Source organism: Pavona decussata, unplaced genomic scaffold (genome assembly GCF_977016875.1).
Source record: "Pavona decussata unplaced genomic scaffold, jaPavDecu1.1 SCAFFOLD_133, whole genome shotgun sequence".
Taxonomy (NCBI): domain Eukaryota; kingdom Metazoa; phylum Cnidaria; class Anthozoa; order Scleractinia; family Agariciidae; genus Pavona; species Pavona decussata.
The window spans coordinates 1936404-1949715 of NW_028145546.1; the positions used below are offsets into that span (position 1 = coordinate 1936404).

The 13312-nt window shown below is 36.2% G+C and overlaps 2 protein-coding genes across 3 annotated transcripts in view; one reads left to right on the plus strand and one right to left on the minus strand.

Annotated features, from left to right (window-relative positions):
- LOC146468156 (protein unc-13 homolog B-like) overlaps window positions 1-6884 on the plus strand; it is a 38933-nt gene extending 32049 nt beyond the window's left edge. For both annotated transcript variants that reach the window (XM_085124667.1, XM_085124668.1), the window contains 9 exons: window positions 313-420; window positions 1514-1568; window positions 1723-1791; window positions 1930-2019; window positions 2964-3111; window positions 3767-3862; window positions 4027-4062; window positions 4652-4775; window positions 5440-6884. In XM_085124667.1, coding sequence (XP_084980793.1) covers window positions 313-420; window positions 1514-1568; window positions 1723-1791; window positions 1930-2019; window positions 2964-3111; window positions 3767-3862; window positions 4027-4062; window positions 4652-4775; window positions 5440-5722 — 1009 coding nt within the window. In that variant the 3' untranslated portion in view covers window positions 5723-6884. The remainder of the gene's footprint in view (window positions 1-312; window positions 421-1513; window positions 1569-1722; window positions 1792-1929; window positions 2020-2963; window positions 3112-3766; window positions 3863-4026; window positions 4063-4651; window positions 4776-5439) is intronic.
- A 2407-nt stretch (window positions 6885-9291) lies between these two features.
- Window positions 9292-13275, minus strand: LOC146468157 (DET1- and DDB1-associated protein 1-like). Its single transcript, XM_085124889.1, has 5 exons — window positions 13222-13275; window positions 13062-13142; window positions 12563-12617; window positions 11355-11416; window positions 9292-11184 (listed from the first exon to the last, which is right to left on the minus strand). The coding sequence occupies exons 1-5, from the start codon at window positions 13222-13224 to the stop codon at window positions 11071-11073; spliced, it is 315 nt and encodes a 104-aa protein (XP_084981015.1). The 5' UTR covers window positions 13225-13275; the 3' UTR covers window positions 9292-11070.
- Between the last annotated feature and the right edge of the window lie 37 nt (window positions 13276-13312).

Below are 13312 nucleotides of genomic sequence, written 5' to 3' on the forward strand. Positions count from 1 at the left end.
CTCCTGTTTGAGTTCCTCTAACTTCTTACGCAACGGTGTGTTTCATCCTACAATCTATATTTTTTCAAAGTCTGCTTGTGACTTCCAGCTGTTGTGGACAAACTACTGAGACAATTTACCAGCCTCTGTCAAAATTAGGCAAGGGAAATCAGAATTTTCAATGCTGTTTAAATGTTCAAAACTTGATACATATTACGCGCCGTATGATACAATTTAAGATCCTAGATATCCAGTCCAGTTGTACAGTCTTTTGGTAAATTGCAGTATTTTTCTTTGTTTAAAGTTTGGCTTTTTGGTTCCAATTTTTTACAGGATCAAAAGTACTGGTAACTTTAACCCTGCTTTGCCAAGTAGCAAGACAACAATCCAGCAAGAATCAGATTCAATTCTCCAACCATTGTTGGGAATTCTTGAAGGAAGGTGAGGAGGTTATGGAGAATAATTTTAGCCTTTACAAACTACATGATTCTTTAAGACAAAAGCACAAAAGTAAGAAAAGTTCTTACCATTTCCAATAAAAAGACATAATAGTTATGACATTTTGTCATAACAACTTTGACCTGAATGTAATAGAAAGAACACACTCCTAATACAGATTGGAGTCAAGATTGTATGGGACAACATTGATTGAATGAATGGATCTTGGGACTTGTATGTGGCATCCCCTGCAGATTTTGCATTGGCGGATGACATCATCACCAACTTGGCAAAGGAGAGAGAGCCTGGGATCAAGATCATTGAGCGCACTCCCTAATCTTTGATTATTACAAGTATACTATAATTTTATTATTGTACTTGTAAGAAAGTACATCTGAGAAAATTGCCTCATGTGGAACCTAATTAATATGTTGTCAATAAACTTTGTGCAGCTTGTTGCTAGGTGTAGGAACTAAAAGAAGAAATTCAGTTGCCATAAGTTGAAGCCAATTCATGAGCACACACTAGTTAGGTGCCCTAACCAGCTGGTTCTGGGAAGATTTGTGGCACTTTACAACAAGCTATTTACCACTGTACAGGAGCACTTTCCATTTAGCCAATTAAGTTTTCAGTTCAACCGTTGGAAAATGTAAATGTGCATATCAAACAGATATTTTCTGGAACAAAAGGACAACTGTTGGAGGTACTCTACAATTTCCATTCCAACATGTTGCAAGGAAATTACCGTTCCATTTGCACAAAATTTCCATTTCCATTTAGTTGTCTTTGCACCACTGCATACATTTTTTGATCAACCAATGAGATTGAAAGTTTGGAAAGACTGAAAACAAACAAAAAATATTTCAATTTGACACAGAAAGTTTCTGAAATTTCCAACCGAAAATGTAGGCTAATTGGAAGTGCCCCAGGTCTTCACTTATCTACTGCTTAAAAGGATGTTACTCTCAATCTCAAGCATAAGAACTGTGGATTGACTCCTGTTTTAACAGTGTTTAAAACAAAAACAAAACAAATTGAAAGCATCACTCAACTGTGTTTGTTGTTTAAAACTAACGAAAGATGTTGTCATTCACAGCTTGGAACTTTTTTACAAGGCTTGTGAAAAAACTGTACTGAAGAGACTTCTTAAGGTGAGCTTTATTTGTCACACGTTTGCTCTTTTTTTTTCAGTTTCGTAAAACATTTTTTGTAATTATTTTTCAATGCAAATAAGTTGTTGCTTATTAAGCTACATGGATAATAATACTTGGCACTCTTAAGATTAATTGGCTGTTGCATTTACAGGAACTGTGGAAGATAGTCATGCAGAATATTGAAAAGATTATAGTCCTACCACCTCTGACAGACATGAAGGTAATGTTACATGTATATTAAGTTTGCATGGGTCTGTAGCTAAGGATCTCCATGAAAAAGCTTGTCTTGTCATTAGATAACCTGTTTTTAAATGTTAATTGGTACTTTCCAATCAAGTGAACATCTTTTTTTCTTCAGGACATGGGAGGAATAACGAGCCAATCAGATTCCAGAAACATGAGTCTGAAGCAGTGTGCAGTGCTTGAAACTGCTCTTGTAAGAATAAAGGTAATAATTTGCAGAAATGTGAAATTAATATTTAGTATTTTAAGTTTTGTCCCCTATAAATAGATTTCTTTCCAGAAGTCCTCAGTAACTGAAAGTTTCTGTTATGCCACATACATGTATGCATCACAAAGTGGGTAGCCATCTATGAACGTCACTTACTTATCGGCACAGAACAGGCATGTAGCTTGAAAGAATAGAGCTAACAATCTCTAAGCCCTGTTGTAAGCCATCATTGAAACTTTGGTCAAAGTAGACAGAGATGTCACTGACAGCTCTGGCAATTAGATTTATGGGCACCAACTAATTAAAAGTGAAGGTGACTGGCTACTTAAAGTTTGAAGTAAGTGAGTTTATGAGTTTACACATTCATCAGGATGCCTTGCTGGTCCCACAAGGTCATTAAATAAGCTTGCTAATGTCTAAAGATAACCGGCATGAGACACTTATTGACAAGCTACTGTCCTTAAGGACCTGAAGTGCTGCATTGGTGGGGAGTAGAAGTGAACGTTTAATTTAGTTTTATTAACTGAGGTAATTTGGCCACCTCAAAGGGATTCATGCGCTGTCGTTTTGACCGTTAGCCCTCCGTCATGGGAGAGACCTCTTCAAAGATTAATGAGACCCCTGAGAGCACCTTTTCAAACCCAGGTTAAATTTGTTAGTTTCTAGAGTGACACACCAGTGTAATTCTCAGAGCATCCTTCTCTACTGATCACCAACAGGGAGGAGTGAGTGATCTGGGAGCATCACTGGTTTGGAAATTAGTGTTTTTGAAAGTAACTCAGCCATGTTCAATCTCCAACTCATGTATATCTTTTGAAAGAAATCCACTATTGTTTTTTATAGCCCGTATATCATGGGTTGGAATTTCATGCTTTTGAAACAGTTATTTATTTTCTACTCTTCCCATTTAGACCTCACATATGTATTTTTTTTTTTCACAGGACTACTTTCATGCTTCTGGGAATGGACTAAAGAAGACTTTCTTGGACAAGTGCTCCAACTTGCAGTCACTCAAGTCAGCTCTGTCACTGTACACACAAACTACTGACTCTCTCATTAAAGAATTTGTGAAGAGCCAAACTTCACAGGGTAGGTTTCATGATGAGTGCTATGATAGTCATCATTGTTGATAGTTCAAGAACTGGTAGAACAAGCCCTTTACTGCTCAAGGCATTAATGAATTGATCAGCTACTTCTGGCAAATTTCTGACAGCCTTCGATTCTGACTATTAGTTCTTCTCACATTATATAAGTAAGGAACACTTCAGGCCATATTGACCATACAGCTGAAGCTTAGCAACTTGCTTTCTGTAGCTGATGCAAATAGGAGTACTCTAGCTCCCTTAAATGAGATATGTTAATGATCATCGGTTTACTCCCAGAGACCTGTTTTTGGCAGAACCCATTTATATACATGAGTACAGCAAGGTAATGTGGTGTACATTTTCTTGTATAAAGAAATTCAAACATCTTTACGATACAGAGACCAACATATAGTTTGGAATCAACCCTCCAATCTTCCAATCAAAACTCTAACTAACTAATTAATATGAACATGATGTATTTGTGCCTGTTTCCCCAGCAGCTTCTGGAGTGGGGATTGAAGAGTCAAGTTTTTCAGAACAACTGTTTTCAATTGATATACAGTTATTTTTATTGTCCTTTGTAAACTAAAATATTTACCAAAAACTATTTACCGAGCTAGTAATTATTTATTGTTGACACCATCTTGTATTACTTTCAGAGGATCCTGGGGTGGATGACCCAGTGGGGGAGGTGTCAGTACAAGTTGACTTGTTCACTCACCCTGGGACAGGAGAACACAAGGTTACCGTCAAAGGTATAAGACCAACTATTCATCTGAAATTTTGTAAAATATATTTTAATCCTAGTATTTGTATTTTAATCACATCCATTTCTATCCAATATCACTATTAAGTATTTTATTTTAATTATGTTTTTGTTTAGAATTTATTATACTAAAGTTTGTACGTTTTCTTGTAGTTGTCGCTGCAAAAGACTTAAGGTGGCAGTCGCCTGGTAAGTTCATTTCAACATCACAGAGCTGAGTTTGGTATTGATTACAGTGAACAATGGGGCCCTTAAATAAGTTGTGTAATTTTACATTAGAGTTCAATAAAATGCGACTGAATTGTATTTTGAGTTACTAAAGGAAGGCATCATGTTACCAGGTTTTAGTTTTCGATTACATTATCACTCAGCCAAGTGCAATTCAATTTAATTCTCTTTGAGTTGAGTTTTGGTTGATGTCAATCAGAGAAGGGCTGTCAAATTTTGTGTGAATTCCAGTGGGATTTTAGGGTAACAGGCTGAACCAAAAGACAAAAAGAAGAGGTTAAAATCATATGGCTTCTCCCTTATCACAAAACGTTTGTATCTCCCTTCTCTCCACCAAAATGCTCTTAGCTTGAAGCAAAGTGATTGTTGCATTGCTGTTACAACTGAATCCAGTCCCTCATATGATTTCTGCAATATTGAAGGAATTTACATGTAGTGGTCTGAAGCTACCTTTATATTTCATTAAGATGATAAACATTTAAACTTGACTTGAGGTATGAAATTAATTTAAAGTAATTAGATGATTCATATGTGCCACCTTTGTTTTCAGGAATGTTCCGTCCCTTTGTGGAGGTGAATATTGTCGGCCCCAATCTCAATGCAAAGAAACGTAAATATTCCACCCGGTCAAAGAACAACAACTGGTCTCCAACATACAACGAAACAGTTTTCTTGTAAGTTACAATCTTTGTTTGATTTAACATAACCTTAAATGTTTAGGTCCATCCCCCCTCCCCCCAAGGAAGAGATTGGAAATTACAAGGGACGAGGGGTTTTCAGAAGGCCCAAACATTTAAAGTACATTATGGAGCTGACTTAGAATTTGCAGAGCCCTAGGGTCTTGGAAAAAGATCCCTTCCATGAGGGGGGATTTGATTGGTAGTAGCTGAATGATGATTTGATCGCTCCATTGCATCGATGCCAAGATTATAAGAAATATGTTTTGCCAATATTTATGTCACAAGCACAAGTCTCCCTACTCTATGGTAAGAGCATCCAACTGGCCTGCGAAATTGGCCACGGATTTGACACCCATGTGGCACTCATGTTCCATTTGTCACATGCTTAATTGTCATGTACTGAAAACACTGCAGTTAATTTTTCTTATTTCTAAAAATATTTCTAAAAATATTCTTCCTTCATCACTGTGCAAAGAGTATACAGCCATTTTTATGAACGAACAAACAACAACAAAATAATACACTAAGAATTATTTCAAGTACTTTACAACATTTTTGTTCCAGGAAATGGGAAACAAAACCAACTGTAGGGAAAACAAAGTTGTTGGAGTATTAATTAAAAATAATTTTGAGTGTTTGTCTGTTTGTGCATTTACAGCATTCTAAGCAATGAAGATGATCTGGATAATTATGAGCTTCACATTTGTGTCAAGGATTACTGCTTTGCACGCACAGACAACCTTGTAGGAATGACTGTGTTGCATTTGAAGAACATTGCAGAGATGGGCTCATGTGCCTGCACTTCTGCCCTGGGGCGGCATGTCCAAATGGACTCCAAAGGATGGACCATTCTTAAGATTCTTTCACAAAGGATTAATGACGAAGTTGCCCGGGAATTTGTCTCTCTCAAAAATAACAGAAGATCTGATGAGTTGGACTAAACAGTGTAATAATCTAAATAATCTTGTGCTTATAAGTTATCTTTAGTTATATAATTATTTATTTATAATATATTTAGTTGAAGACAAAAGAGATGCCTTTCTGAGGGTTACTCAAGTCCTTTCTTTTTTGGGTCCAAGCTTAAAATATTGTTGTAAACAGTCTATCTAGCTTTTGGCATTCTCATATGTTTAAGTATGTATTGTTCAGAAGTTGAACCTTAAACACTTCAAAAAAGGATGAATAAGCAAGGATTATGAATATATAGAGAACAAGAAATTGGAAGCAAATTTGTTGATGTTAAGCAACAGAAAAAGACCCCAGTGTATTTAGATGGTTTAATTTATTGTTAAGGGTATCAATAGTCATTATTATTACAGAGTCAAGTGAAAATTATGATGAAAGTGACATGGTGAAAGTGAGTTAGTATGTGTAATGACCAGGGCTCGAGACTAACGGGAGCCAACTAGCCGCAGACTGGTACAAATTCAGTTTTGGTTAGTAGGTTTTGTGCTTTCATTAGCTATTTGGAGGGTAAAAATTGTAAAGCACTGAAGAGCTGGACAGAAAACAAAGATGAAAATTATTTAATAATTAGAGAAGCAAATCAAGGGAACAAGACCTACGTTCAGACAAGTTTTGTGCTGCATGCCTAGAGCTATGACTTTTTCATGTTAAGGTCAACTTGAAATTTCAATGGCAAAAAGTACAATGAAAATTGCTTTACATGTGTGGGAGATTTTTCTTGTTATTACACATTTAATAAAAAATGGCCAACCTCCTTTCCTTCCCTTTACAAATCATTGAAACTGTTGCCAGTTAAATTTTGTTGTGGCTATTGAAATCAGATCTGAGCTGGTGAGCTAAAAAGTTAGTCTCTAGTCCTGAATGACAGTCCAAAAAAGTACTAAACAATGCAGTCTAATAGGAGCAATAACCCACCCCCATACTGAGGTTTTATTTAAGTTATTTGCAGCTGCTTTGAGGTAAAAAAGATTTCTCATTTCTTCCTTTACTGTATGACCAGGACAAGTGTTGCCAATTATTTAATTATGTTAGTTGTAAGAATGGTTCATTCATCTGTAACAAAAACCTAAATGTAAGTTTTGTATTTATTGTTGTATCCAAGCACCAGAAGTTAGTATATCTGGCACTGGGAGGATGGGGTTGAGTGTGTGTGTGTGTGCGTGTGTGTGTGTGTGTGTGTGTGTGGGGGGGGGGGGGGGGGGGGCAGTATAAAAGTGCCTAGGGTACTAATGATATCTTGTAGGGGTTTGTTGTAGCTTATGCCATTGAGTTTGAATCTGGCACCTTTTAAGGGACAAGCTGTAAAAATACAAAAATACAGTCTATTTGACTGTTAAAACTGATTCCACTTAGGGGTGTAAAAGTTAAGCAAACCTACAAAATGAGGTACTGGTACCTTTAGAGATTCTTCTCAAGTTCCAATCGCCCTTTCCCCCCACAGTTCAAGGGGAAGATTCGGGGAGGAGGGGTAAACATACAAGAGAGAAGAGGTGGAAGCTTGTTTCATCTTTCTCGCCTTTCCCTTCTACCTCTCTAATAGTAAGAGCACCTCTTTCCTTTTCCAGAATGGTTAGTCTGAAAACTGGCATTGATGTAAATAAATATGTATACTTTCGAGGTATAACTTGAGGCTGGGCCCAGAATGCATGCCAGATGTATAGATCTCAAATATATTTATTATGATTTAGCACCTTAATTAGTAATCCAGAGATGCAAAATGTGTAATTTATTGCACGCCAAAAAGTACAAGTTTGGAGAAGATGTAGATATTAGATAGTTCAATGAATATAACTTTGCAACCCTTTGTACTGGTTTTCTTACATTTGTGAGCAAGAATCGTTTGCATTAAGGCCATCAGGAGCTAAACTTTTTCCTTGTCAAACTATTTGGTCTAAGTATAAATCCATGTTTGAACTGAAAGTATTTTATAGTGAGAATAGCATCTGGTCGCAGTGTTTATATCAAAATAGTTGCAGACAAAATGGTTTTACAGTAGTATTGTTATTTTTGATAAGTATAACTTGAATAAAAGCATAAATGCAGCATCACCAGTGTGTTTGATCATTAGTTTGTGCATTTTATTCCATCTCTTTATCTGTTAGTTGAAGAGTTTGATAATAATAATAATAATAATAATAATAATAATAATAATAATAATAATAATAATAATAATAATAATAATAGTAATAGTATTTATTCAATCAAAGGATAAAAATACATATCCTAAGTTACAGTGAAAAAGTAAAAATACACGATAAAATACAACAATAATACAGGGTAGAAAAATACTATACTAAATTATGTTAAAAAATAAGTCTATTTACAAATTTAAAGTTTTCTTGAATCTCTCCGTTTTTATCTTAAGAAGGTGACACCTTCTCCTACGCAAATTATATACTGGTTCTTTTTCACTGGGAATGATCACACCTAGCATATGATTATTAATAGCTCTTTTAAAAGCGGATTTATCTTGCTGTTCTAATTGATACAAAAGGGGTTGATAAAAAATATAGATTTCCCAAGACAAAACAATGTCCATTGTTATGTTATGACTAAACTTGTTGCATTTTGTCTGAGTTGTTAATTAAAATAGATCAGTATTTTACAAAATCTGGTGCAAGCGTGGGAAAGTTTGCATGTTTATTTTTTTTGGCCAAAACCATCACTTGCCTTAATAGCCTTGATTTCTGCTCCTCTCTCGAGTCCAGTATTTTTCTGAGTGTGGGCTTAATTTCTCCAATAAAACTGGAAATTCATCAGACACTTAGCTACGGTGTTTTACCAATAATTTTTGTATGAGATACCTCATATGATGTACTCAACTTCAGAATGGAACAGAGGAATATTCCATACCATTTTGTCATTGTTTCCATCTAGGAGACTCATGTGATATTAACTCCCTCAGAATTCAGTGACCTTTAAATCAAATGATTATCAAAAGACAAGGGGTTGATACTTGGGGTATGGGGGTGGGGGTTTGAAATTATGTAGAACTGCATCATTTCTTCCATTTCTAGTCTCCTGTCTAGGAGATTTGTGTGACATGCCATCCCGCCACCCTAGGTGGGTAGGGGGCACGTAATTCATGGTAAGGTAAGAATGACTATATGGAGGGTGGTAGGGGTATGGATATTATGCAGAGCTACAATAATATTGCATGTGACCAGTTATTTCCTCAAATAAAATAACATAAAAATAAATAAAAAAAAAAACCCACGGAGCACCAAAAACCTCTAAAAGCTCATTCAAACGTGTCCATGCCTTCCAGATCAAATTGGAATTTAGAAATGTTGGTTTTTGTGGAGGAAGGAAAACCGGAGAACCCGGAGAAAATCCCTCGGAGCAGGGACGAGAACCAACAACATACTCAACCCACATGACGCCGAGTCCGGGAATCTAACCCGGGCCACATTGGTGAGAGGCGAGTGCTCTCACCACTGCGCCATCCCTGCTCCCCTAAATACCAACTTTGAAGTGCAAGTTTGCAAAGTTTCTCCATCTCTCCCTCAGCTTACGAGAATAATGAAATAAAAAATGCATAAAGTACGTTGATTTTAATAATTTATTGCTTGACTTTGAGACAATAACAATTCCCTTCAAGATCAGTATTTCTACACATCCTTGGAATTTAAAATATTGTGCTCCATTGTGCTACACCAAAGCAAAAATATTTCAACCCTACAAGAAATCACATGCAGATGATATTTCAGGTGTTCAAGGTGAAGCACATTCCTGGGTGATCAATGTGTAAATTTTAGCAAACAAGTGATTAACAAATTGCATAAAACAATGGGTGGCACATGAGTTACCCCTACCACTTGAACATTACCATAAAATGCAAAGTAAGAGGATCAAGTCATACATTAAAATATACTTTCGTATCCTGTCGTGGGATAAGCTCATTGGCCGAACTACAATCTTGACCTTGAGTCTTGGAAAATGTGCCCCCCCCCCCCCCCTCCCTTGTTGATGTGGAAGATATTCCAATTCACTTGTCATGAGTTGGTGTTTCAACATTGAAAGGGGTACAGAAAACTTTCTAAGGCAATACATCCCTGGTCATATAACTTACAATACATAACCAGATGCTTCAATTGCAACAAAAGAAATTATCTACATTATATAACACAATTTTAAATGTATATTATAATCATCATTTCCATAATTTGGATAAAAGAACACAAAGAAAATCCTTGAAATAAGCATGAATATGTATCATGGTGTAAAATTTGGTGCAGATGCATGTGACTTTTAAAATAGAATTTTTGCAAAAGGGAATGTAAGTTGTTTTGAATTGATAAATGAGCACTTGACCATTGTGCAGTAACAGAACTATACAACTTAAGCAGCTGCAAAAAGAAAGCCTGCAATACTGGTGCAATGCTCTTCCAACTGAGCTATCAAGCCAACTGGTTGTTGGTCATTTTGTGAATTTGTAAAGTACCAGCAGTGGTGAATTATAGAAAAAAAAATGCCGACTACAACAACAAACCACACCCCTTGGAGAAGCACATACCTAAATAGCTTATACTGTGGAACCCCATTAACACGACCACCTTCGGGCCGCGAAGATGCGGTTGTAATAAAGGGGTGTTCGGATTAACGAGGTTGTAAAACTAACGAAATGACTAGACTTTCAATTCATTTATGCTCTCAGCCCAGTTCAATTGGGAATATCACAAGGTTGTTGTTTTCTTTAGAAACATTTCCTTCCTCTGTCAATCTCATGAAAACAAGTGAAACTAATCAGACACATAAGCAGATGAATAATAACTAAAGCCGAGCTGCAAAGCACAATCTGAGTTCCTTATCTACAGAATTGAACAGAAAACATAGTAACCTCCAAGGCAGTTTCATGCTAAAGCTACATAATTATCTCGACTGATAAATCATAAATACACTTGTTCTTCTTTAACATAAAAATGCATTGTACTTTGTTCTTCTGTTGTGTAGTTGCATTTCTACATCTGTGATGAAGAAAAACTAAAAGCAGCAGAATAAAAATTGTATTGTCATCTTGCATATTTACAGCACTAAAGAGCAGCTTCTTGCTTTTCACTGATGTAGAACTTTTTTCTGGTTCCCATTGCTTTTGCAGTTTGTGGAAACTGGCCCTTAAAGACTTATAAAATAAATATCTCAGCTGATGTAGGAGTCCTTCATCCTGATGTTAATCAACAGATGACTCTACATATCTACATGGAGAAGCTTAGCTTTTGATTACTGGTAATAAGTGAGTTCTTAGCTAAGTTTTCCCGCACAAAGGTTTTCATTTTCTTATCAAATAATAACAATTATTATAGAATTCTAATAAGATTAAGGATTAGTCTGGCGGGCTGTAGTCTTCATGATCCAGTCGCTTCGCTTTTCTTGAAGGCTCTGTGGTTTCTGGGAGGTCTGTACTTTCAATGTCACGTTTTTTACCCGACTGTGCATTCTGCAAAAATGATAAAAAATGTAGCTTTAGATCATTAAAGCAAAAGTCAACTCATGTAGTCATGTCAAGTTTTTGTGGTAAAATGAGGCTGTAAACGCAGAAACATTTGAGACTGAAATTAAATGTAACATTCTGGCTAGAAATAGAACCCAGCTACAATAACAAGTTACCTTTACTTCCCATTGCTGGTGAAGGTATCTCAATAGAATATTCCCTTTGTCAGTTACAATAACTATAACAAAGAAAGCCAATCCATAAGTTATCACAAACGAGGATAATTATTTAAGACAATTTATTTATATTTATTTAACATTACAAAACAAAATAGGCCTTATCACGGTTTTCGACGCCATTTTGATGGGTAGGCAAACAGGCTTGACATAACAGTGTTTGTATGGAAATCCAATGTCAAATAATTTTCATAAAACATCGCTTCTGAAAAATTCATGAATTGGAAACTTTTGGAACTAGGAAAAGGATTTTAAGAGCAAAATTGGAGGGATGTAGCTGTGACAGAAAGCGTCCAGCCGTGTTTTGAACTTTCCATACATTTGTCTGTATAGCGAACCAGCCGTAAACTGCTACTAAAAAAAGTTCGCGGGAAAAAATACAGGGAAATGTATGGAAAGTTCAAAACACGACTGGACGTTTTCTGTCACAGCTACATCCCTCCAATTTTTTTCTTAAAATCTTTTTCCTAGCGCCAAAAGTTTCCAATTCATGAATTTTTCAGAAGCGATGTTTTATGAAAGTTATTTGACATTGGATTCCCATACAAACACCGCTATTTCAGACGTGTTTGCCTACCCGTCAAAATGGCGTCGAAAACCGTGATAAGGCCTATTATTTAATGTAATATTCTTACTGTTCCCACACAGACTGACTCTTGTTTGCAGGGGGGGTGGGGGTAGAGAGATGGTACCCAGCCCCTACGTTGGAGAAGTGACACTCAGTCTTTTAGGTCTTGTGTCTCTTGGTAAGTCTAGTCCCCTGCTTGTCTTAACTCCCACCCCCAAACTCCCCTCCCCCCCCCCCTCTTCCCAATCCCCTGCACTTTCAATGTCTCTCTCCTATATGTATGTCTGTTAACTGGAATAATCTTTTTACCAAGGGCCTTTTCAAGCAGCTGATCAACAGTACATTTTACACTCTTTAATAATTGAAGGCAAAACACAATATTTTTCATACCGTTTGCTGTTGACCTTTCATGTTATGCTACTGATGCTCAAGATTCTAAGTTATACAAGGCGGTATGAAAATTTGAGATGCTACTGATAAGAAATCAGCCTTTACTTAACAATGATAACAAACATTTTAGCTTAACTAAATGAAGGGAATGTTTGATGCCGGCACAATTAAGCTTGTTCAACAATCTTACGTTGTTCTGTTGTTCCGTCTTCTTTCGTCGGTAAATAAACAACTGGTCTACGATTCTGTGCAGGAAAAATAAACAAATTCAAAGATATAAATTAAATAAGCGTATGCATGTACAAACGAATCGAAGAAACTTACGTGGCGTTAAAAAAAATTAGAAGAACTAGAACAATTTAAGACCTGAAATACGTTTCTTGGATAATCTGAATCGATCTTAAAGTGCCTTCGCGTAGTAACAATGTCCTTATAGAAGCTGAGGCCAAGCAAATAGCAAAACGCCTCCATGTACTCGAAGAAGTGTACAAAAGCTAAGACGGATGTAAAGAATTCGAAACATGTCTTTTCTTGAACAAATGTAGTTAATTGAGATATGCAAATAGAGATTTTCTTCCCTTACAACAAATTAAGTTTCCTATTTCGCAGCCGTGCGAAAACTAGCAATAAGCATAACATCATTTAAAATAGAAGTCTTGCTAAAGCTTGATGAAACGAGTTTCACCCACCGAAGGTTTGGTACCAGCATCGGAGCAGTACTTTGAAAAGTTTTTCTGATTAAACGATGGCAATTCCTTCAAAAGGTCTCCCTAAACAAAAAAGTATAAATTTTTAAGCAAAACCTTACAACAAGAATAATAAAAAGAACAAACGTATGCAACTACATACCATGGTTCATCCGCCAGACTCTATTATTTACAATCTACTTTCTTCGCCTGCGCAATCAGATTATAAATTGGGTTTATTGCGCATTCATTTT